The sequence below is a fragment of the Melospiza melodia genome, chromosome 5, assembly GCF_035770615.1.
Source record: "Melospiza melodia melodia isolate bMelMel2 chromosome 5, bMelMel2.pri, whole genome shotgun sequence".
NCBI lineage: Eukaryota > Metazoa > Chordata > Aves > Passeriformes > Passerellidae > Melospiza > Melospiza melodia.
In genome coordinates, this window is record NC_086198.1 from 96,489,548 (window position 1) to 96,512,983 (window position 23,436).

The following is a 23,436-nucleotide window of genomic DNA, read 5'->3' on the forward strand; positions in this document are numbered from 1 at the left end:
TGCAGACCTCAGCAGAAACAAACATGCAAACTCCAGGTGTGTAAAGCACCATTGTCAGGGGCTGAGTTTGAGACTCTGAATTACACTGTCTAAGCTAAATAAGGCTTTTGCCTGACTTCTCTAAAGGGAAAAAGCATATCAGGCTTTACAGGGGGGGTGTTAGGCAGAATTACTTATTTACCTCTTTGAAATTCGGGTTCCTTTTCCTAAATTTGGAAAATGCAGGTAACACAGTTGTGTTTCTCAGCCTGACAAGTCTAGTATCTAGAATAAGTTTTCTATTAATAATACTATAAATCCTTTAAAAAAGAAACCAGTAGAAAATATGTAGTTGTTACGTGATGTAAATAGCTTGTGTTGATTTATCATAAATGCATTGAATACTGATATTCAGCATTGAAGTTAAAAACCCAGACCAGAATTTCTGTAATCAAATGCATGTGTGGTCTCCATTTCTCTTGGGATATAAAACTGTAGAAGTATTTAATTATACATTTACAAACGAGATTGCCTCTTTATATTAGTGTGTTTTGATATACCTGTATATGCACAAACACAAGTCCTGTATGGAATCACAGAATCATCTTTAAGATTGGAAAAACCTCTAAAATCATCAAGTACAGCCTTTGAGTACTGTCATGCCCACTAAACCACAAATCTACTCATGTTTTGAATGCTTCAGGGATGGTGACTCCAGTACTTCCCAGGGAGCTCTTCCAGTGTTTAACTCTTCTTTTCAGTGAAGAAATTTTTCCTAACATCCAGCGTGAACCTCTTTTAGCACAGCTCGAACCTACAGAGACCTAGCCACACTTAGGACAATAAATGAGTAAAACTGTTTGTAATGCAGTATTTGGAATAAAGATCAACTTTTCACATTTATGAAAAAACATGATCATCCCTTCCAACAAAATACTTCAACATCCAAGTAGAAGTATTGACTGTAGATACTTCTGATGCACCCTGATCAGCTGGTCATGGAAACTTTCCTCGTTCTCAGGAGAGGTTCTTCTATGTAAATAAAAAAATTCCCAAAAAATTTAACAGATTATGAGATATACTTGATTTCTGCTAAAGGTCTTGGAAATTAATACTCACTGCACAAGATGCTGGTACACTTTCAAATAGTTTGCCACAGCAGTATCCCTCAGAGGGTCTGTGCAATGGCCAGGGGATGCAAAATCATAAGGAAGAAGCTTAAAAGGTGAGGGTGTAAGGCATAGAAAGGGCTTGATATAAATGCTGTATGTTTGTGTCTTTTTCTTGTTCTTAGCTATGATTGTAAAGCAGTAGTAAGTAGGGTTAATTAATGAGAGGTAACATTATATCAACATATTCTGTAATTCCAGTAACCCAAAGTAAGTGTTTATGTAATGTTAGTGAACTCTTCTCCTTAACTACCCTAGTTATCTTTTTTCTTTAATTTGAATTTTGAAAGAAGGATTCCAAGATTTCACATAAATGAAACATAACTACCTTCATAACTACATTCAAAATACTGGGAAGCTTTGCAAAGTCCAAGGCTTCTTGTGCTTCCTGAGTAAAATACCAGCAGGCATTTTCATTGTGAGCACAGTGGAGTGAGAGGGGAAATACTGGACCTGAACTGCTGGATTTTCCTGACAATCTGGGACAGTGTCTGTTATAAATCACATCCACTTGGCTTGACTAAGATTCAACAAATGGGGAGCAGAAATTATTAATTTTTTTTTCAGGAAAGGTGAAGTCCGTAATACTTGTTTATATTCTGTCTCTGTTTTTTCAATTAAACTTCAGTGAATCTGAAGTAGCTTGATTTGGTCTAAATCCACACAGCTGAGGAAACCTGGGCTTGCTTTTTCTCTGAATTTTCACTGAGGGGCTTTTATCTCCCCCTAATCCCACCATTTCTGTCAGGACATAATCTCTTTCTCAAATTTACATTTTAATTACAAGGCCAGCTGAACTAGCTAAAATCAATAATGTCAGCATTCAGCAGCCTAACTTCAGCTGAAACCCCAGCCTCTCTCTTTCCTGCTATAGATTTATCTTGTGGACATGGGCTACTTTATTGCTTCAGGCAATAGGTGCCATTTGGTCAATTTAAACAAAAAGGGGGATTTAAACACTTTTATGATTCTTTCTCAAAGCTGCTATTGGCACAGTTTGAACCCAGTACTGTACTTGTTAAACAAACCACACAGAACAGCAGAATTCTGGAGAGGAATTTTACTTTAAAAACTGTACTTAATCCATCTATGTTTTAAAACCAAAACAAAGCAACCCCACCCTGACACTGGACACCATTTAGCTGGGGCTGTCTGCCTGGTCACTCTTGTCTTTATCTTGTTAGCAAAACCTACTTTCATACATAAATACTTTTTAAAAACTCCACAGTGGAGGTGATGTTACTGATGTCTTAGTGTTATCTATTTTTAGCTATTTTTCTGTTAATAGTTTAAAATAAGAAATCAATGAGAAAATATTTTGCTCTTGTAACTCTTAAGAATTCCTATATTGATCTTCCAGATGTGATTTTTATCTGTCTAAATGTCACACTGTCCATTTATCTCTCTTGCCTTTCCTGTCTGTTGCTGACTGCTTGTCTCTGCTGTTCTCCTCCTCCTCAACCAAGCCAGTGTTGTGAGCAAGCAATCATGTAAACACCATAGGAAAAGAAATGGAAAAAATAGGGTTTTCTGGGAACTTTTAATACATAGCACATATTTTCTCTGAAGATGAGAGGTGTGGTGAGTGAAACAAAGCTGCTATCTTCTGCATTTTTTTTTTACTATTCGTAAATAGTACAAGTGCTCTCAAACTACTTACTTTAAATAATGCTTTTCAGAAAGTTTCCTTTTAAAAAAATGGAAAAAGAAGGCAGTTTAAGTGCTAAATATAGCCTGAGCAATTCTGCATTACAGATAGTTTATGACATATTCTTAACCAGGTTGACTGAGAAGGGCCAAAGGCCCTGTTTGTAACTGTTTCTGTCATTAAAGGAAGTTTACTTCTCCAAATACTGATGAATCTAAAGTGTGGTAACAGCAATGTTTTTGGTTAATTCTGTTTCACTTTGATTAAAGCACCTGAGAAAGGCATTTTCCCTTTCTAGCCTGTGACCTGAACGGAGATGGAGCCCTGCCCTGCCCCCTTTCCAGAGACATAAATTCAAAGTTCCTGCATTATTATTTCACTGAAGTGCTGTTTAAAAGCACATTTTTGTGGAGGCACCATTCTCCCTCTTGAACAAGTCCACAGCTTAATAAGTGTAATGAAATAATTTCTTCTGCTATTTAACCTAGATATCTGCTTAAATCCATTCCTATTGTATTTATTTATCATTTTCTTTATTCCTGGTCCTTCTGCAGACAGTTTTCTAGTGCAGAGATTGGAACTTTAAATATTTTTGGGTGGGGTTTTTTCAGGGTTTTTTTGTTTGGTTTTTTTTGGGGTTTTTTTTTTGTTGTGGTTTTTTTTTTTTTTTTTTTTTTTTTTTTTTATAGTGTTGTTTATAGGCTTGTTGACTTTGGAGAATGTAGAGTGTTCATAGCTTCTGTTAGTGCGTAGTGTGAGCAGGAGTGAGTGAGGGAGCAGCAGTGCCAGATGTGCTCAGCACCACGATGGACTCTGGATTTTGAATGAGGGTGGTTGGTGTCTCTGGGGAGAGGCTGTCCAGGAATTGGGTTAAACAGGTGTCCTTCTCAGTGCCCTGAGTTTGGAAACCAGGTTTGGATGTTGCTCCCTGCACCAGGACTCAGCTCCTGATGCAGGTGTTTGCAAAGTGCATTTCCAGGGCTGGATCTCAGAGGTTGCCACCTCAGCATCTTGGCCCGTGGTTCTGGTCAGGCAGTGCCATCTGTGCACTCACACCCCATGGCTGAAAGGGAATGAGTGGTGCAAACCAGTCAAGGTCCGCATGAGTTACTGGGAGACCTTATAATGTGGTGAGATGGGTCACAGCAAATTGTTCTAATTTTGTTCATGGAAAATACATTATTCTCTCAAATAAAAATATTTTGTGTACCAAGCCTGCCTGCCACTGTGGGTCTTGCAATTTCCTACTCAGATGGCTGGCCACAGATAAAACATAAGCTTTTCCTTTTCTACTTAATATATTTACTGATGCATTTAATGTATGATATGTTAAATGACTAGCATTTAATGACCAGCAAAGCAAGAATACTTCTGAATGCAGCTTCAGGGCTGGTTAGAATTGGGCAAAAGATTAAAAGTTACAATTAAGTAATGGCCAAAACATTTTAGATAAACGTTAGTTACTTTTCATAAGAAGGCTCAGATAATTTGCTGTGAAACTATGACTTCTTGTATAAAATTTAGGGATTTTCTTGAGGGATGAGACCTTGCATTTCAATAAATTATTTCATAAAAAGGCTTTCTGAGGGGACAGATCATGTTGGTGTGAGGAATCATATTTTTCCAATTGTAGCTGTCATTGGCTGAAAAGTTCTTGTAGCTACTACTGGCTAATGGAGTTGCTCCTCCAGCTCAGCAAGTAGAGGCAGGTGCTGTCTAACAGCTCAGCCTATCTAATTGCATCCTTGCAGTCCATGCTGAGTCTCTAATCTGGCTGTATAAAGTAATTAAAGTTACCCCACCTCTGCGCTGCTGGTGCTGAGCATCAGTGCCTGGTACTGCAGGTGCAGCTCAGGCATTTCCTGTCTCTGGGACAGACTCTGGCTGTACTTCCTTCTTCTGCCAGCACTTAGATATTTTCTCCTGGCAAATTGTGTGGTTTAGTATCTGTGGAAGATGAATGTGCTCTCAATAATTCTGTTTCACTCTGGGTGGGATTGATGTCTGACACAACCCGAGAGCGGGAAGACGTAGTCTGCACCCTGAGCTGGTTGGGTGGACTGTGAGGGTGGGAGAAGTGAATCACTCCTAAACATCAAGGGTTTTTTTGCAGGACTTGAGCCCCAGTCCCCTCCAAAAGCCACAGTGGTGAAGGCATCAGCAGGAGCAGCCCCGCTGAGCTGCCACACTCGGCTCAAAGGGAACGAGGATGAGCTCGATCCAACCTGTGCAGCTGCCACCCTGAAACTCCTCAGGGACAAACTCCCAAAGCTGCCATCTCCTCACGCCAGGTCATCTTTGCTTTAATTCCTGTGCAAACCTCTTGCTCTTGTGTTCATTAGTCATGACAGCACACAGAAAAGCATTTGTGAACCAGGCAAGCTGACAAGGCTGGCTTGATCTTGTTTTGAAGTTACGTTCATTGTTTAGTGTTTGGGATTTTGTTGGTGATTGCACCAGGATCTTAAGGAGTCTTATTTGGTGTAAATGGCCTTTATGAAAATTCACTGTCCCCTTCTTTGCTGCCAACACCCCCCACCCCATTTATTTGGGTAAATTTTGTTTGTAGCTGAACAGTGTGTCCTAATGTTCAGTTAGCAAATAGTTTCAATATCTCTTTGTTCCAGTGACTTATGCTGTCAGTGCTGCCTGGAGATGTTACATAGCTTCCAAAGACATACTTTATCAATCCTGTTCAAAGTTTGGTGAAACTCCAGCCTTGCCTAGCATTTGGCTGTGATTTCTGGATAATGCTGGGGTCGTTGTTTAGTGACATGTTCCTGGAAAGACTCTTCTGCGTGGGCCAGGAAGGCCCCCAAAACCTAGCAAACTGGAATTAATTTGATATTTCCAGTTCCACATCTGTGGCTCCTGTGGGACTGCAGTATGCATGATCCACTGTGCCCCCATCAGATCTCTGGGTTTCTGCCCCCACAGTGTGATGTGTGTTAACCAGCCCTAGCTGAACATGCTGTGAGCTGCAGTGTGTGTGGTGTTGTGTCATAATGTCTTCCTTTAAAGAAAAAAAGGGACAACCTTGAAAAGTAGTTATAATTGTACCTGTAAGGTAATGTTAGTGTTGGTATAAAAAATCTAATGAAAACAAAAAAAAAAAAGGAAAAGTTGTTGTGGTCATTGTTGTTCTGTATTGACTTCTCATCAATTTTCTCCAGTGAACCTGCAGCTTCTGAGACAGCAAACTTGGAAGATCCTGACAGTAAAAGAAGAAAACTAGAAGAAAGAGCTAAAGCTCCCCTCATGCCTTTTGGATTAGATCTTCACTACTGGGGAGAGGATCAGCCAGGTGCTGGGAAGATTCTCAAGTAATGCTCTTTTTCTTTTAAGACAAATTAAATAAATAGATAGATTTACTTGTACTCAGAGGTCATGCAGTGGGGTGACTGCTATTTCTTTTGATAATTACTTTTCTTCTTTACCTTGTGTTGTAGGACCCATAAACAAAGTCAGAAATTCTACCTTTAAATGTTATTTGTTTTGAGAAGATGTGATACTAATTAAATATCCTTTGATGCTTCAGAGCACTTTTTTTTCTGCTCTTTTTATGTTTGCAGCATGGCATCAGTTACTCCAATTTAAGCTGGTACCTCATTATGCCAAGGGCTCTGCCAAGTGTGTGGTAGACATTCCCTGAGCTGGAGACTTTAGGATCTAAATAAGTAGCAGGCAAGGTAGGAGAAAGGCTAGGGAAGTGTTTTTGTTGGTAACTGAGGAAACTGCTAGGCTTATTCAGTCACACAAGAGAAAGGTGGCAGTTACAGGATTTGGATTTGGATCTTTCACTTTCCATTGCTGTCTGGGAGGTTTTGGGTTTCATGAAGCACTGCTGATTCAGGGAAAGCCTTAGCACTGCTGGGGAGAAGAGGTGGAAGGTACACATCAGAATGTGTTTCTAGCAGTCAGTTTTAAAGCCCTTTTTACTATGTTTAAATGAAAGTTGGGTTGCAAAGTAAAAATAAATTTTGTTTAAGTTCACCAGAACTTTGGTATCAGTGTGTACCATACCTGGCTTGAAAAGGGCAAAAATCACCGACTGGCTGGGTTGCAAATTAAGCTATTATATTCTTAGCAGTATTACTTTAACTTAGTTTGTTTTCTTACTAAAACAAACAAAAAACCTCAGCGTGTAGTCACAGTTCTAAAACAATGTTGGCAGAAAGGAACAAGAGGAAATCGTTGCCCCTGCACCTGATTTTGAAAAATGCTGAATATCTGTTAAATTACTGTAAACTGATGCAATTTGATGCATAAAAGTGCTTCACCACAGTCACTGCAGGCTTTGGATTCCATCTCCTGTGGTATAGGTTCTTCTAAGCCTGTGAAGAGATTTTCAGCAGGGCTTTAAGAAGCATTTGTCTGTGATAATGCCAAAAAGGTAGTAAGGCCTTATTTTACATTGCAAATAAGTTATTCAAGTCATAAGTGAAATCAGAAGCATATTTCACTGCCTGTCTGCCTCGTGCTGCACTGTTTTATTTTTATGCTTCCCAATAAAATAGAGGGCACACTTCTGAACCATACAGTTTATAACTACAGATGTGCCAATCTAACTAAAGATAATTTAAGTAACTGCACACACAATACCATTGACCCCAGGCATAAAATAGACTTACTTAATACAAAAATTAAAGTAGTTATCAGTCAACTCCTTCAGCATTTCTGTATGCACTCAGACTTGCTCTGTAAGATTTTTAGGGGAAGAAACCAAACTGAAAAATAGACAACACATGTGGGATGTGTATGGAATTTGAATTTTTAAAATCTGAAGGGGAAGAGTGTTTCCATTTTATTTAGCAGTGCATTTACTTAATCACAGCATTTACAATAAATTGAGATTTTAACAGTGAGAATGTAGCCACCAGGAAGATTTTCTAAAGAAGTTTTGTTGGGTTTTTTCAGGGGGGGCAGAAGGTAGTGTATGCTGCACAGTGTTGAATTTTGTAGAATCTGCTATGTCAGCTTAACAGACTTGTTTTGGATAGCATGGACCTTCCAGGCTCATCTGCTCTCCTCCCTGAATTAGGTCTGCTCACTCTGAGGAGCAGAGTGAAATAGCTGGTGCAGCACTGACTGTGACTAGCATGTCTGAATTAGCCCATTTTCCTTCAGGATCTCTGTAAGCATCCAGGGTTGGAATTTATATTTATACAATGTTTTTATAAGCTTCCTCTCAGATGAGAAATTAAGATGATATAAATTCCTTGAAAGAGTGCAGCAGTTCTCCGGGAGGTTTCTCTTAGATTTCAGTTAACCATTACTTGTCTTTTATTCCTCTTCCTCCTCATGTATTTTTGTGCCATTGCCATTAAAGCCTCTGTTATTTACCTGGACTAGGAGCACTCTAAATGTGAGTGAGTTGTTGATCTTCTTCATCTTTTAGTTGATTATCTGTTCCTTTTCTGATCCATCTTACAAACAGGTTTTACTTGTCACATGCATCATTTTTTCAAACAAGCATCTGCATGTTTGTAATGTTGCTTAACCTGCAACAAGAAATCAGAAAACTTTGGGAGCTGCCACTGCTTTGTTCTCTCACCTGCTTCTAAGTCATGTTGGGAGAAAATATGCTTGTAATAAACAGTAATATGTGTTGATATATTTGTAGGAATCAGGCTATTTTAAATTCAGTTCCCAAGTACTGGTCAATGATGCACAGGGCAAAACATAATTTTAATATTCTTGACATTTGTTAGGTTCATATTTAGGGGAAGGGAGACAGAGAAATTGTTAAATAGAATTATTTCCTAACTGGAGGGGTTGACATGCACAACTGTTAAATGCTTCTTCATTCTCATGTGACTGTAATTTGATGATTGAGAGGGTGAGGGGAGTTCAGACCACCTAAGGACACTAGAATTTTACTAAGACATTCTGTAAGATTGTCATGCATGTGGGAATCCTGTATGGTGCCTTTTTTAGGAATGCTTTCCCCTCCATGTGGCTTCAGGTTAGTGACACAGAGCTGCCAGTCAGTTTTGCTTTCAGCATTGCATTAAAATAAGCAAATAAGAAATTGATGTCATTATTTTATTTACTCTCTATTGTATAAGCTTGCCACATAATTTCTGGAGCTAAAATACTGTACTGTTCAAATATTGGGCTGAAATAGTATTTATTTTTTAGAAATACTATCAGGGCTTTTGGGGTTTTTTTGCTACCTTTTGCAGAAGTGTGTAATTTAAAATATTTTGTTTAACCAAAAACTGTGGAAATACATTACTATGTTTATTGTTGAACTAGCTTCCACTGGAACTCCTTTGCCTTTATCCCCTAATTTACCCAAAGAAATTATTTGTACTTTATGGCAGGTTAGCATTTCTCTGGCACTAGTGCAGTGTATATGATGGAGAAGTTACAGGTAGAATCAATCTGTTTAACAAGAATTTTGCTGAACATTTTTGTGATGATGGCAAATCACAGAGATGTTTCAGATTTTCCTTAATCCCTTTTTTACCTAGTTCTAACCTCTTCACATGGTTTAAATGCCCAACTATTGCATTAAAACCAGCACATAGATATGTTGTAGGTTGCTATGGTCAGATATTTTCCTCTATTTTTTTTCCCCTCATCATCTGCTGAAAACTTGGTCAGATAAAATTAATCAAAACTTTGCAGGCCCTTTAAAGTAATTCTTTCAAGTATTGGCATATGTGCTTTGCCCAACTGTGACTGGTGTGATGAGTGAAGCCAGTGTCCATGTGTGGCTCTGCAGTGCACAGAAAGCAAAGCAGGAATGACACCCAAGGATTTTAGAGTGAGAGGAATTGGATATGGACAGAGAAAATCCTCTCAAATAACTCTGGAACTGATTGGGTCGAAGCACTATGTGGAAGAAAGGGACTGTAGGGTTCCTTTAGGAATTTTATGTCCTTATCGAGACATCTGTTATCTAGGTATCTTCATCTTGCTTGTCATGAGCAGCAGACATGCAGGCTGCAATTTTTTTTCCCTTAGTTGAGCTGTATTTTTTTCCTCTTTAACTTCATATTTCCTTAAATTTTGGGGTGGGATTGTTGTTGTTAACTTCAAGTATCTTAAAATCAGATACCTAAGCTTAGGTTGGTTACCCTAAGTTCATTTCATAATTAAGAGAAAGAAACATTTACCATCAGAGGGATAGTCATTGTCTTCTAAGATTAGTAATTAAAATGAGTCAGGTAATTGCTCTCTGGGGTTGCCTGTTTTTCACTACAGACTGTTGGCTGAAATAATGTGAATATTAATATGAAATTATATTAATGGTGTTGAGAAAATCTTTGTTTGCCTGTCTGTCTGTAAATGTTGGTAAGGTCTCTAATTTTAAAATAGCTTTTCAATGGGTTAGCTTAATTTCCTAGAGGAACACCTGCTAATTTCTCAGATTTATGGACACTGTGTAGGAGAATCTGGAAGAAAGAATCTGTGTAAGGCTCAGCTGATTGTTTTCTCTTTCCCATGGTCTCAGTTTAGTGCAAAATCCTCTGATTCCAGCTTCTGCTTCACTGCTGCTGCAGGAGTCCAGCTATCAGGAATGAGATCAGCCACGTTAAGATCAAACTGTTTCCTCCTTGATCTGTGCTTAATCATAGAAGTATTTTGTTATGAACAATGTTAAGTACAGAATTACAAAGTTATTCACTGAATCTAGAAATTGGATAACTGACTCTGAATGTCAGATCATGAACTAAAGCTAAGACTTGTAATAGCTTAGCAGGTTAAACAGGAAATCAATACTAGACAGGCTTTGGTGTATTTTAAAAATATCTTCATAATACAGGAGCCATAAGAAAGACTGGTAGATTCCTAGGGGTTTTTAAATCACTAGTAGTTCCCTTCCTTTCACATATGAGTTTAGCACAGGTTGAGAATGTGTTTTAATGTGTGATGATTTTGTATGTGAATAATTTTCATTTGTTGTTTTCGCAGATTTACCTCTGAGCATCGATTTTGGGCACCCAGTGAGGTAGAGGAAGAGGTGGAAAATAAAGAAATAACAGAAATGTTAAAAACCAGGTATATAACATTTGCTGGCAAGTTTGAGCCAGTGAAACATAAATGTCGAGCTCCCATGCCTGATGGAAGTCTGTGTGAAAGACAAGATCGGATCAAGGTAGGCTCTGAGTTACAGCACTTGCAGGGTCTCTGCTGTATGGAGAAGGTCTCCTTAAAACAGCCATAAAAATTCATTTCACATTCTAAGTATAGCTCAAGGGAGTGGAATGACATTGTGTTGGGGAAGTTCATTGTTAATTTGTGCTTTGTAAGGGAAACATCCTTTTGGTAAAGAAGCTGTAAACATTTAAAGAACTGTCAAATGTTTTTGGCATTCATTGTAGGTTATCTGGATTTTATTTATTACTGTGTGAATACCTGGCAGTAAGGCAGAGATAGTTCTTTGCTGAAAATTTTTCCTCAGAGGCATATTTGATATTAACTGTTTCTAGAAACTTACATGTTTGAGGGACAAAGAAATTTTATTTACAAATTAAGTTTTATGAAAGCTAAACTCTACACAGCCTCAAATTATGAGCACTATTGAGCAGAACTACTTTGCCTAAATACTTGGTTCTAGTATCTCTGTTCTTCCATTATTATCTGAGATTGAAGGATCTAAAACTTAAGTACTTTTAATGGGATTGTTACAGGATAGGGATGTAGCATAAAAAACAATATATGATGCAGCATTGGTGCCCTAGTTCCAGCCTTGCTAGGATGTCCTACCTGGTCTCTTGAAATTGTCTGTTTGTTTCAAAAAGAGGTTATTTCTTTGGCATTCTGAATATATTAAACACATTATGTTTATGGGATTCTGATGCTTTCTAAAGAGGACTGGGAGTCAAATGTAGTTTTGTTGCTCCAGTTTCCACCTTTAAACTGTGTTGAATAAAAGGTAAACATTTTCTTTTCATTCAAAAACTGTGAAATTTTTTTGTTTCTCCCCCTTTCTTTCTCAAGTGCCCTTTCCATGGAAAGATAATTCCTCGGGATGACTCTGGGATTCCTGTAAATGCAGAGGACAGAGCCAGAGAGGAAAAGATGAAGTTTGAGAAGCAAGCAGCCCAGCCAGGTCTGTGTCTGCATAGCATCTTGAAAAATAAGAATAAAAATAAAATACTAGGCAGAGGGGGGAAATACCTGTTACCTGTTCTGCTCCTAAGCACATTCTCCCATTTGCATTTGCATTCCTATTGATTTTAAATTACAGCTCATTTGCAGTGGTTCTTGCTTATGTGATAAATATGGACATGTGTAGACAGAATAACATTAACATTGCATCTGTGCTTTATTTCCAGTGGCTTTTGAAATGTTCCCAACACTGCTCAGACAGACCAGTTATAGCCTTTGTTCTTAAGGAACATTTTTATGGATGGTTGGACCTGTTCCCTGGGAAGTGCTTGGCAGTAACTGGTCTATGCTTTTGCAAAGATGTCTTATCTTGCTGGTCCCTGGCAGTTGTGATTTATGCAATATAATGATAATATTATTAGGATCACTGTGTTACCACCAGTTTTGGGAGGATGTGCTGGATTTTTGTTTCAAAATAATTGGGAATGGGCAACAAAACTATTGTCCTTCTTCTTGCATCCTTCAGGTGTGGAGGGGAGGGCTCCTTCTTTCCCAAGATAATTTGGGCATTTTTAGCCAAGGTTCAGCTCTGGACTGGTAGATGAGAAATGCAGGCAATAAGTACCCAGGCAGGAAGACTTCCAAGGGGAATAAAAGGCTTTCTTGCAACAGTACAACTAAACCCTGTTAGTGATGGACAGGTGGACTACAGGCAGGAAGCTGCTGGCAGCTGATGGACTGCAGAGGAAGATGGAAGAGAGGGATCTATCCAGCAAAGACACAGTGGGTAATTGGAGGGGACAGCTTTTCTTTAACCTAGCTTCCCTCAGCAGGTCTTAGTTTTCTCTGGTTTGAGCTATTTATTGTAGGTGAGTATTCTGGATTCTAATTAAACTTACCCATAGGCATTAGCATTTTGATATTATGTACAGTACTCCCTTGCAGGAGTTCTCTCTTCGGGTTTGACTGACTTGGTGTTTGACTGTTATGCATATTGTTAATGAAGCTACTGAACTTTTAATGAAACCTCTTGAGAGCCTGAGGAGCAGTTACCCATATTCAAAACAGAAATCTGTATTCAGAAAGATCTGTGTGGGATGAATGTGCATTTAAACACAGAATTGACCCACCCAGTGTCCTTAATACTTGTGTGACCCTCTCTGAGTGGCAGTGCTTGGTGATTACAGCAGCACAGCAGTGCAGCAATTACTGAGCACCTTCTGGTATTTGCGGGTGTCAAAGTGCTACATTTGCAGGTAGTTTCCATCCCTGTCCAGGCAGAGGAAGTGCTCTAAACTGGAATCCAGCCAGCAGCACACACACTGTTGGACTGTCACAGGGAAACCAGGATAGGAGTGTGGATGTTGTGTTAAAAAGGAAAGTTCCCAGCTTAGTTATGACAAACTCAAACTAGCAAATTAAACTGATAGGTGTTGTTGAAATTTCAAACTGGAAACTAATATTCTGGTATAAAAATCACTTGGACTCAAAAATATTGATTTTTTTTCCTGTGAAATTGCCACTGCTTGAGGCTAGACATAGTATTTATTTTTATTACAGTGTCAGTGTTGTTAGAGGCTTCTCACCTCTGGTCCACAAGGATGTGTCTGTTAGTCCCAAACCAGTGTTGGCATTGCTCCTTGTGTTACTGAGTGTGGTTGTTAAGCTGAAATGTTACACAAAGGTCCATCCCATCTGGCTGGGGACATGCTGCACAAGCTGTGGCACTCAATTTGGACAAAATCCTCCATGTTTCTATAGCCATACATATACCAGATGTCACTAAATACTTCTATCCGCTTCATTTTTTGTTCTGCCTTGCTATTTTTATATCTGCTTCAGAGTATTTTCATCAACATTTTGATTTCTTTTTTGCTTGTTTTGAGGCTTGTGGTCTGGAGGGGTGTGTTGGTTGGTTTTCAGTGGTATTTGGTTTGGGGTTTTTTTTATTACAAAGGTCTTGAAGCAATTCTGAGCAGTGCTGCTGTGGGAAATACACAACTGGGAACCTACTGGACAGTCAAGAATTTTTTGATTGACAACATCATTAATGTAGTCAATCAAACAGTTTGAAAAATATGGAAAAAACCACTTAAATTTGGGGATCAGTTTTATGGTTAAATTGTACCAAGATTATTCTTGCATCTCCTTCCTGCTGGATGGTAGATTTGTTTCTGTCTTTGTGTGATTAAGGGGGGAAACAGTTAGATAGAGGTCATATGTTTTGTGTACTAATGACTGTGTTTTGACAGCACTGTCATTGTTATTATGGATCATTTATTATCTTAGTACAAAATTTTAAACTCTGGCTAATGTCCACAGAGAGGTGCTTTGGGGTCTTCAGTCCTGGAACTGTGAATCACTTGGGATTAGCCTGACCCGCTAATCTGCAGCGTTCATCCTTTTCCCATAGTTCACACACAGGAGCAAATTAAGTGCCTATTTTTTGTGTCAGCCCTGAAGAGTATCTGGTTTTTCAGCCCTTAGTGACTTGTTAACAAACAGGTATCAGGACAGGCTGGTGAAGGCAGGCCGCTGGCCACTCAGATGTGAAATAGCATCTCTTTACTAACTACAGTATCGATTCCCGCCTACCCTTGCAAACTGTGTAATTTTCTTTTCCCTGCTGCTAAACTCAGTAACAATGTATGAAGAGCTTTAGGGGCCCATCAATGCTCAAAAAGCCTGCTCTTCCCTGGCATTCTATTGATTTTTCTCAAAAGCTTTTAAATTGCTCCTTCATTTTACTCAAATGCTCATTTCATCTCTACTGGATGCCGGCATTTTTTCCTTGTGTTTAAACAATTGCTCCATTCACGGGGTTCCTAAACTGTGACGCCTTCTTATTACTGGGAGATAAACTGTTTAGACAGTTTTCCTTAATCTTGGATTAATCGTTCCTGTATCTGAATTGTGCTCTTCTGTATTCCTCACTTCAAAAAAAAAAATTCTGTGAGGTCTTATGATCTATCAAGTGTATGTGTTCTATTTTCTCTCTTTGTAACTCTCCTGTGCAGCTCTTGAACAGCTTGGTTTTCCCCGTGCTTTTTGGTGTGTTGGATTTTAATCAGGCCTTGCTTTCATGTATGATGGTAGTTTAGATCTAACCTTTCCTTGGAAAATTGCTCTGCTGTTCCTTAACACCGTGTTCTTAAGTGAGGACATTGCCTCTGACCTTCCTGAAATGTTGTTAGCAGCGTTTGTCACACTCAGTGACCATCTTGGTGTATAAATGAACTTGTAGAGTCCTTTAGGACTGTTTATTTCTCTGTATTTACAAAGTTGTTATGTAAGAGGAGTAGACATTTGGTGTTACAATTTCTGCAGGCAAGAAGGGCTGACTGACATAAGGGAAACTATGACAAATGACTGGCAATTACTGTTGTTAAAATGCAGGCTTCTGGCATTTCTGCTGAGTGTGGACCATGTTCTTTTTGAAGCAGTACTTCCTAGACTGTTTTCCAACCTGAATGCTCAAAGTCTTTACAATGAAATGATTTTTTTTTTTAATTTCCCCTTGGCAGATGTCCATCCTCCAGCCACATTTTCACTTTGCACTTTGTGCTACTTTGTTTGATGCACAAGACTATATTGAAGGTGAAGAACTGCAGCTTCATTAAACAGTCCACAGTCTTAATTGTTCATGCTTTTTCCTCTGCTGGCATCTAGGATCAGGATCCACTTAGAGTTCTGAAGGATTCTGAAGCATTAAGGTTTTAAAAAATGTAAAACAAGATTTTGTTTAGATAAATTAAGTTGTGCCATTGTCAAGGGAAGAAACTTCATTTAGATAATTAATCTGAGGCAATATGGGCTATTTAGAAAGTGGTATCTTTTTCAGATGCAAAATGGGTGTCATGGCGACAGGGTCATGTTATCCTGCTCAAGAATTTTATGGAGATGTCTGTTACCAGTTCATGTTTTAAAGTAAATATTATTGATGAAAAGAAATCAGTGTTGCCAGCCCTACTCTGCTAAAAATTTGATATATTCCATTTTTTAGATTTATTTTTAAGCTTATGCTGAATTTATTTTTGCAGATAAGTTCCTCAGCTACATTGTTGGCATTTTCATTTCTAAATAATAATCACTGTGCTTATTCATCTCTCCTGCATGGAGTAGTGTCCTTGGGACTTTGCTGCTGTGCCACTGAAAAACCTCAACTTAGTTCTTCCTACAGGACAGTTTTGTCCATAGCAGCTGCTAATACAGACTGGCAGGGCTTCTTCATCCAGATCTGTCATTTTGGGAAACTGCTTTATCCTCTCCTTCCTTTGTGTGTGCAGCTTGGATCACAGTGGCCCTGCCCTCACCCACTGCTGACAGGAGCCTCTTCCTCAGGGGGCTGCAAATCCCCCCTGGGTTTGGGGTTTCAGAGTTCACCTTTTGTCTTTTGAACAGAGTGGAGAGATCCAGAATTCATGAGAGAAATTGAAGCTGCTACAGGACTGGATCTTGGTTCCTCTAAAAGTAATGGAAAAGGACAGAAAAAGAAAGGGAAGAAGCAAAAATATCCAAATCTGACAGACCTGAAGCAGCAGGCTAACACGTCTCGTTCCCGGCTTGAGAAGAAAGTCTTCAATAAGTAAGAAACTTCCATTATTTAAAGCCTGTTAATTCCTATTTCTGTTTGATTCAGCAGTACTTTCTGTTTCTACATTAACATGCACTTACTAAACACATTCTTTGGCTAACTGCAAGCAAGAATGTCTTCCATATGTCTGGAGGGTAAAAAATAGCAGGTACTGACAAACAAAGTTATTTATTCGAGAGTGATTTTTAACTAATGTGCAAAATTTCCCTATGAAAGGCTTTTTTCATCCTGTCTCAATTTCTTAAAAACTTCAATTGCTGGATTGGCTTCTCTGGATGATCATTTATTAGTCAGGCACAGCATCTCAGGTGGCTGTGGGAGCCTGCCAGCCACTCCCAAATGTGCTTTAAAACATACAGTAGCTCCATCTGTCCATTATTAACACTATTTTTGATGCCTGTTCTCGCTTAGATGTGGCTGCAACATAAATTTGCCTGAGCATGCTCTGGTCTTCATCAAATGGGAAGCAGCTGCAGTTATTTAAAGAGTTTCACATGTCAGAAATGAAGTAGTCTAAAGGAAAGTAAAGTTGTCAAATCAAAAAAGAAAAATCATTATTATAAAATCATGAATGGTGGGTTATTCTCTAAGCATACTGGATGAGTTGAACACCATCAAGGACACAATATTTGTTTAAACTGAGTTTTCCCTTCTCTCATATACTGATTATAATAACAAAGCCAAATCCACATTATTTTTGGTTATGGAAATAGCACATTTTATGTGAATTTCTTAAGTTACCTGGTCTTAGTTAGAAGTCAGAGACATACAATTCTAGTGATTAGAATTTCATATCATGGTTTACTGTGGTTTGTGCTAATGATTTTGGGTGTGTGTTGGTGCCAGGCATAGGGAATCAAACCTGTCAAGTTTTTAATAGGTTTCATGCTTTGCAGCACTAAACAAGATGATAACCTTGGCTCCTTGTAACAACCCCAAATTACTTGAAATGTATAGGTGATAAACCCAGGCTCTAGTCTGCCAATAAAGCTAAGTGAAATTGCGCACAGATCATCAAAGTGGGATCTCATTTCATTTACAGTATCACACAATCCACTGGTGCTAATGTAAAACCTACATGACATGAAAGTGGCAAGGCCACTCTGCACTGCTAAAGGCTCACTTTTCTCCTACCAATTAGATAATATTTGAAGTGCAAAACCATGACCACATTTTCCTTACTCTGGTAACTTTATTGGCAGACTTTTGTTAAAAGTATACCTTTTCCAGGGTGTTTTTTCAGAGTGTTGGTTTTCATTGCACTTGCTGCTGAGAAAATCTTTAATCCCACCATTTAGAGCATTATTAAGGAGAAACCTCTTTTAGATGTTTCAAAATGGCTTTGGAAATGAAGCCATTAGAGAGAACAGTTCCCAAACCAGAAGTCAGCCTGTTTATTGGAGATAACCCTGGAAGCAGAGCTGGAATAGTGTGTAAGGGCTGATCCTGAGGAACACTGCCCAGGTGCATGTCAGCTGCATTTTCCTGCACAGCTGGGAACATCCTCAGAAGTGATAAATGCAGACTGTGACAGTGCAGAGTCTTAAGAGCACAGGCCTTGAAACCATCTGCTTGTGTGATGGAACTTGCCAAATTTGTAGAAATCAAAGGAGACATCAGTCAGTGCCCTGCTTTTGAATGGCACAGCCCCTCAAACCAAGCCTGCAGCTGCTCTACCTCACCCATCAGCCATGTTTACCTGGGGATGTGTTGGGGGATAACAGCTTCATAGGCAGGGGGACAGCTGAGAACACCTGCAAACATCAGCCTCAGATGGCTGAGCTTCTGTTCCAGAGGCGTCTGAAGTAACCAGTAAAAACTGAACTTTAGAATCCAGTGAGGAACAAAATTCCTGAGGCACAGTGCCCTCAGCTCTGCACAGCAGCTGCTTTAAGTTTCTGATGGGCAGATGTTCACAGCAGAACATTTTCCTGACTGCTCCTGCTGCTTCTTGCTCTTCTGGACTTGTGAGCCCATTCCTCTGCCTGACCAGCTGGAGGATGTAGGGGCCTGCTCTCTCTCTGCCTTTTATGACAATCTCCTACTCCTGTTCATCATTTTCCTCACCCTCAAAATCCTGGCTGTGTAATCTTCACTCAAAAGTTTGTGGAGGGGAAAAAAGAGGAGGTGTCTGAAGGACCCAGCTCAGAAGCATTGCAGCCCCTCCCTAGAGAAATCTCTGGGCACATTTTACTGGGAGGAGGCAATGGAGCAGCAACAGGGAGACAGACAGGCCCTCACTGGATTTGGATCATTATTAGAAGGTTTAACAGCTCTGAAGCTCATTCCCTCACTTCCTTTTTGAACCTGAAGAATATTCCAGGGCCTTCTTCAGGCACAGCAGGAGATGCAGAGGGCTCAGGTCTTGCCCATCCCAAGGCAGCAGAAATCCCATTTGCACATGATTTATGAGTGAGTGTTGGCCATACTGTCCTGCCTGTGCTAAATTCTTCTGCAGCAGAAGCCTGTCCTGGAGAGATGCACAATAATCTCTGTGTCTTCTAAACTAGAGTTCTTGTGGATTAAAAGCTGCTGCTCAGGAATGGGGATGCTGCTGGTGTGAGCAAGAGTCTAACTCAGCCCACATCTGATGAAACAGAGTTTTAGTAACCTGTGGAAGTTCACATGAACTGAACAGCCAACCCTTCCCTCACAAAAACATTCTGGATTGTGGGGTTGATTTCGTAAGGGTTTCTGAGTATTAATTTTTTAAGATCTTGTTAGATGCTTTCTGTTTTTTTTTTCCTTGGGAGTACTTAGGTGCTTTTGAAAATCAAACTTGCTCCATGTGGCTCTAAGAAATAATCCTGGGAGGGTGGAGTACACAGCCATTAAACTGAAAGATTTGAATTTGTTTACTCCTGTTAATAAAATCATTGCTGAATTAAACTATTTATATTGCTGCAACTAATTCATTTAACAAGACAAATTGGTTCAGCCTCATCAATGCCACGCTCAGCAGCCTGATAGCGATTAATCAAATTCCCCTACATTCATAAATGTTCTCTGAGACTGAGTAGACTCAACAGAACTGTTATTGTTGTTTTGTTTCTCTTTCAGAGGGGCCATGAAACGGGTCATGAAAGCCATGAACCGGGTGGACCAAAGGAAGCACGAGAAGTTTGCCAACCAGTTCAACTATGCACTGAATTAAATTCTTAATCACCTCTGCCCTTCTTTATTACAAGAGTGCAATGCAAAACCCTTAGTCAAAGATATTTGTATTGTCACTACAATACTGTGCTAGGCACGTTTTTACAGGTGTCATTTTTAAATTGTTTCCAAGTTTAACTTATTTGATAATGAATATTAATTTTGGAAAAGATGTGGAATTGAATGCATTTTAAAAGTTGATAATTATTTGAAATATACATGAAATAGAGACATTTTATGACTTGTACATAATTTGGCTAAACTGTTCGTGTTTTAGGGCTTAGTTCTTTTCCTTCCTAAGGGACTCGTGTAATTTATACTTCCTTTGACAGTACGTGTGTTTAATTTTCCACTTTCAGGCCTTCAGGGAAAAAGATACTTTAAAACAATTTGATTGCCACCAGGGTTGGCAATGCACAGAGCATTTTCTCAGCCTTCTGTACAAACTGAGCCACACAAGCAGCCCAGCAGCACCTTGGTGCACAGTAAAAAAAATCCAAATGAACTGATGCCTTCAGATGATAAATGGAGCAGAGTTTGATTTCTGCAAACTGAATTCCAGGGCTAAGTCAGTCTTGGTAGCTGTGGCACAGAGGGGAAAGCTGCGGTGGCAGAGACCATCCTGGCCTGCTTCTTCCCAAGGTGGCATCCCAGTGTCTGTCAGAGCTGCTCCTGGGCAGCACTTTGGGAAAGTCTGTACAGGTACAGAGTGTGCTCCAGTTGAACTGCAGCCAAGAAAGCTCCAGAATGAGGTGAAAGTAAGAGGTTTAAGAGAATCACTCAAGTGGCACAAGTGAACTGCCTGGCTTGGAACAGATAAAATTACATCAGGTAAAGCCCCAGAGTCTAAGGCCCTAGATATAAACACAAGCATCTGGAATCTTCTAACTCCAGAGAGGTAATGTGCAGCTGGATCCACTGTGGGTTGTAGTTCTTGGCTGGGTACTTAAACAAATCTGCCAGACTTGTTTGCTGGCTACAGTAAGCTTAAGGAGAGAGGATGAAGCAGTGACCAGTTGTGCTCTTGGAACATTGCATACAGATTTCTGGGTAAAGAAAGTCCAGAGAATCAGGAGGGTTGTGTTTGAAAATCAACTTCAAGTGACCTGCAAAAGTCTCTAATAAAGTGCTCGTTACAGAGTAGAATAGATTCTCTATAGCACAGACTTAGTTGCTCACCTGTTGGAGGTGTTTCCTCATGTGTAAGGAGACTAAGAATTAAAAATTGGGAAAATTTTAACAACTCAGTGTAGCTTCTGACCACCTCAGACAAAAGCTGATTTACAGTTCTGCCAAGTGCTTTCTGATTTGCACAAGTATTGCATAGGAAACAATTAATGCTGACTTTTGATAATTTTTCTTGCAAGAGCTCTGTAATTTGGAAGACATATTTTGTTCTTCAACACAGGTTGATATACTTCTGAAATACTGAAACTAATACAATAAAGAGGCAGAATTTCAAGTAACATCTACTGACTGCACTGGAAAGTTAAGCCACTTCTAGTGTCAGTCTTGCTAATGTGGTAGTAAAGATTTCAGGTGAAAATGTGGATAAGGACAAATCAAGTTCACCAAGTCAGTTGAATCAACTGCTGAACTTACTTGATTTCTTACTGAGGACAAAGTCACACACACAAAATAGAAAGCACCCACAAAGTAGAAAACACACAAACCCAACAGCTCCACCGCCTCACACGTTAGAATGTGATGGTAATCATTGTCTGCTGGGATTCCCAGACAGTCCAGCCTTCACTGACACTTGGTGATTAACCTTCAAAGGCCACCAAGGCCATTGTGCCAGTATTCCACAGATTCTTGATCCTGCAAAGGCTGAAGGTGTTAATTATAAAACATGCTTTCTCCCTGTAAGAAGAATAGGGAGTTTATATTGTGCAGTGACTCTTAGCCCTCCTTTGCTGGGGCCATGAAATGTCAGCACTACAAAGCAAACAGTAGATGCACTTGATCCCATGGAGTTCCCATTGTGGGCCTTAAATAAAGATCCCAAAGACCAAGACTGGGAATGGAAATGGCAGAAATCTGAGGGGGAAAAAAGAAAAGTGTGGTCAGTCAGTTATGTTCCACTGCGAGCAGCCTGGTATTTTCAAAGTTGAAGTTCCCTGGCAGGTGGCTCAGAAATGGCCAACTCAGACAGAGGTGCCTGGACTTTGGGACAGGTTGATGGCCAGTGCTGACTTCTTTTAAAGCTCTTCTGGTGTTTTTCCTCTGCATCTTTTTCTTCATTTATTGCCTTGAGGCAAGATGAACCATTGACCCTTCATAGGAAAACGTGTAGATGGCACATCCCCTATAGCACTTCTTTGTGTTCCCATGGTCCAGTGTGGGACAAACCCTTCCCTTGCCCCTTGTTAATTACTGACACTTTTTATCCAATTATTTCTCTACGAGAGCCACTCAGCAGGTATACATGCAGCAGGTCTTGGATGTTGTCTTGTTAAACCTGGTCAGACATAATTCAGAGATTTTGGGGGAGCTTTCTCCTTTTCCTGAGTTTATCTGTAGCTGTGCTGGAAGAAGAAATTTAAGAAGACATCTCTCCCGAAAGATCCAGTATACCTCCACCAAATAGAAATCCTTTTATGTTCAAAAATTCAAAATAGATGAATCTGCTTTTTTGATACATCACACTTTTTGTGTGTCAGTTTACAAATTTGAGGTCCTGGGCTCACTGGTTCAAATGCTGCTCTACTGTCCCTGTGACATTTGTACTGGAACTTTTCTATTCCTGTGCTCAGGGCTTCTGGGGAAAAAAGAATAAATACAAGTATAATTCTCATAATCTCTGTGTGTGGTTTTGTCTTTGTAACTCACCCCAGCACCTGTGCAATTGTGCTTGTGCTGACTGGGGATGCTGTGTGTGATTTCCAGGTACCTGCACACCTTGAGGTGATTTGGCCCTTGGAGAGTTGTTAAGGTGAGCAGTTGTCATACAGGCTGAATATTCTGTTCTTGAAGGGACTCTGGGCTGAAGTGAGCTGTGCTGGTGCAGGTAAATCATCCTGTGTGAACCAGGGTTGTGTCAGTGGGACAAACTAGAACTGCAAGCAGGCTTCTCTGTGGTTATTCTTACCTGAGCACATGGTTACACCTGGGGAGTAAAAGCCTGGAAGGAAAAAGACCACAGCATGTACGGTCTGGCACTCAAACACAGAGCATTTAGTGACATAAATGAGCTTGGAATGGACCTTGTGAGAATGAGAGCCACCCTCCAGCACATCCAAGGTTTCTGGGCCAGGGTGATGTGCCCTTACTCATCTTTAGCACAATGCCTTGTGACTCCATTTTCTCTAAACTCACTTGAGGCTTGGCTTTATCAACTGGATAGGGCTGAAAGTTTCTATTAGAAAACTGTAATACTTATTTGTAGTGCTTTTCTTACTGGTAAGCAAAACATACAAATGAGATTTGTAAGCAGTTCTGCATGGACAGTGGATCGTGCCACACAGAAGAGTTTCCACATGGGGGAAAGGCTTCAGTTAATCAAAGTGGGCATTACTGGAAAGAAAAAGAATGAAGACACCACCTTTGTTTTGTGGAAAGCAAAAAGAAACCTGTTCCATTTAAAGTGGCTGTGGAAATGGGTGAGAAGGGTATTAGTAGTTACAAGGAGCCTCTAGGCAGAAGCAAGAGGTGTTGAATGTCAGGAGCAGCACAGAGCCAGTTCAGGTGTGTCACAGCACAGGCAGATGGCCACCTACCTGGTGGTGTCCCACATTCTGCACGTGCCTGGCTGTGCTGCAGCTGCCTGTGGGGCTCATCCAGTTCTGTCAGCCTCTTCAATGCTTGTACTCAGAGCTGGTGTGAATGTC

The 23,436-nt window shown here is 39.9% G+C and overlaps 1 protein-coding gene across 1 annotated transcript in view; it reads left to right on the forward strand.

The window, feature by feature from the left end:
• Positions 1–22,406, forward strand: part of UVSSA (UV stimulated scaffold protein A) — a 47,829-nt gene extending 25,423 nt beyond the window's left edge. The window contains exons 8-13 of the mRNA XM_063157953.1: positions 4,910–5,087; positions 5,970–6,119; positions 10,720–10,903; positions 11,749–11,860; positions 16,261–16,444; positions 19,514–22,406. Coding sequence (XP_063014023.1) covers positions 4,910–5,087; positions 5,970–6,119; positions 10,720–10,903; positions 11,749–11,860; positions 16,261–16,444; positions 19,514–19,607 — 902 coding nt within the window. The 3' untranslated portion in view covers positions 19,608–22,406. The remainder of the gene's footprint in view (positions 1–4,909; positions 5,088–5,969; positions 6,120–10,719; positions 10,904–11,748; positions 11,861–16,260; positions 16,445–19,513) is intronic.
• The last annotated feature ends 1,030 nt before the right edge of the window (positions 22,407–23,436 follow it).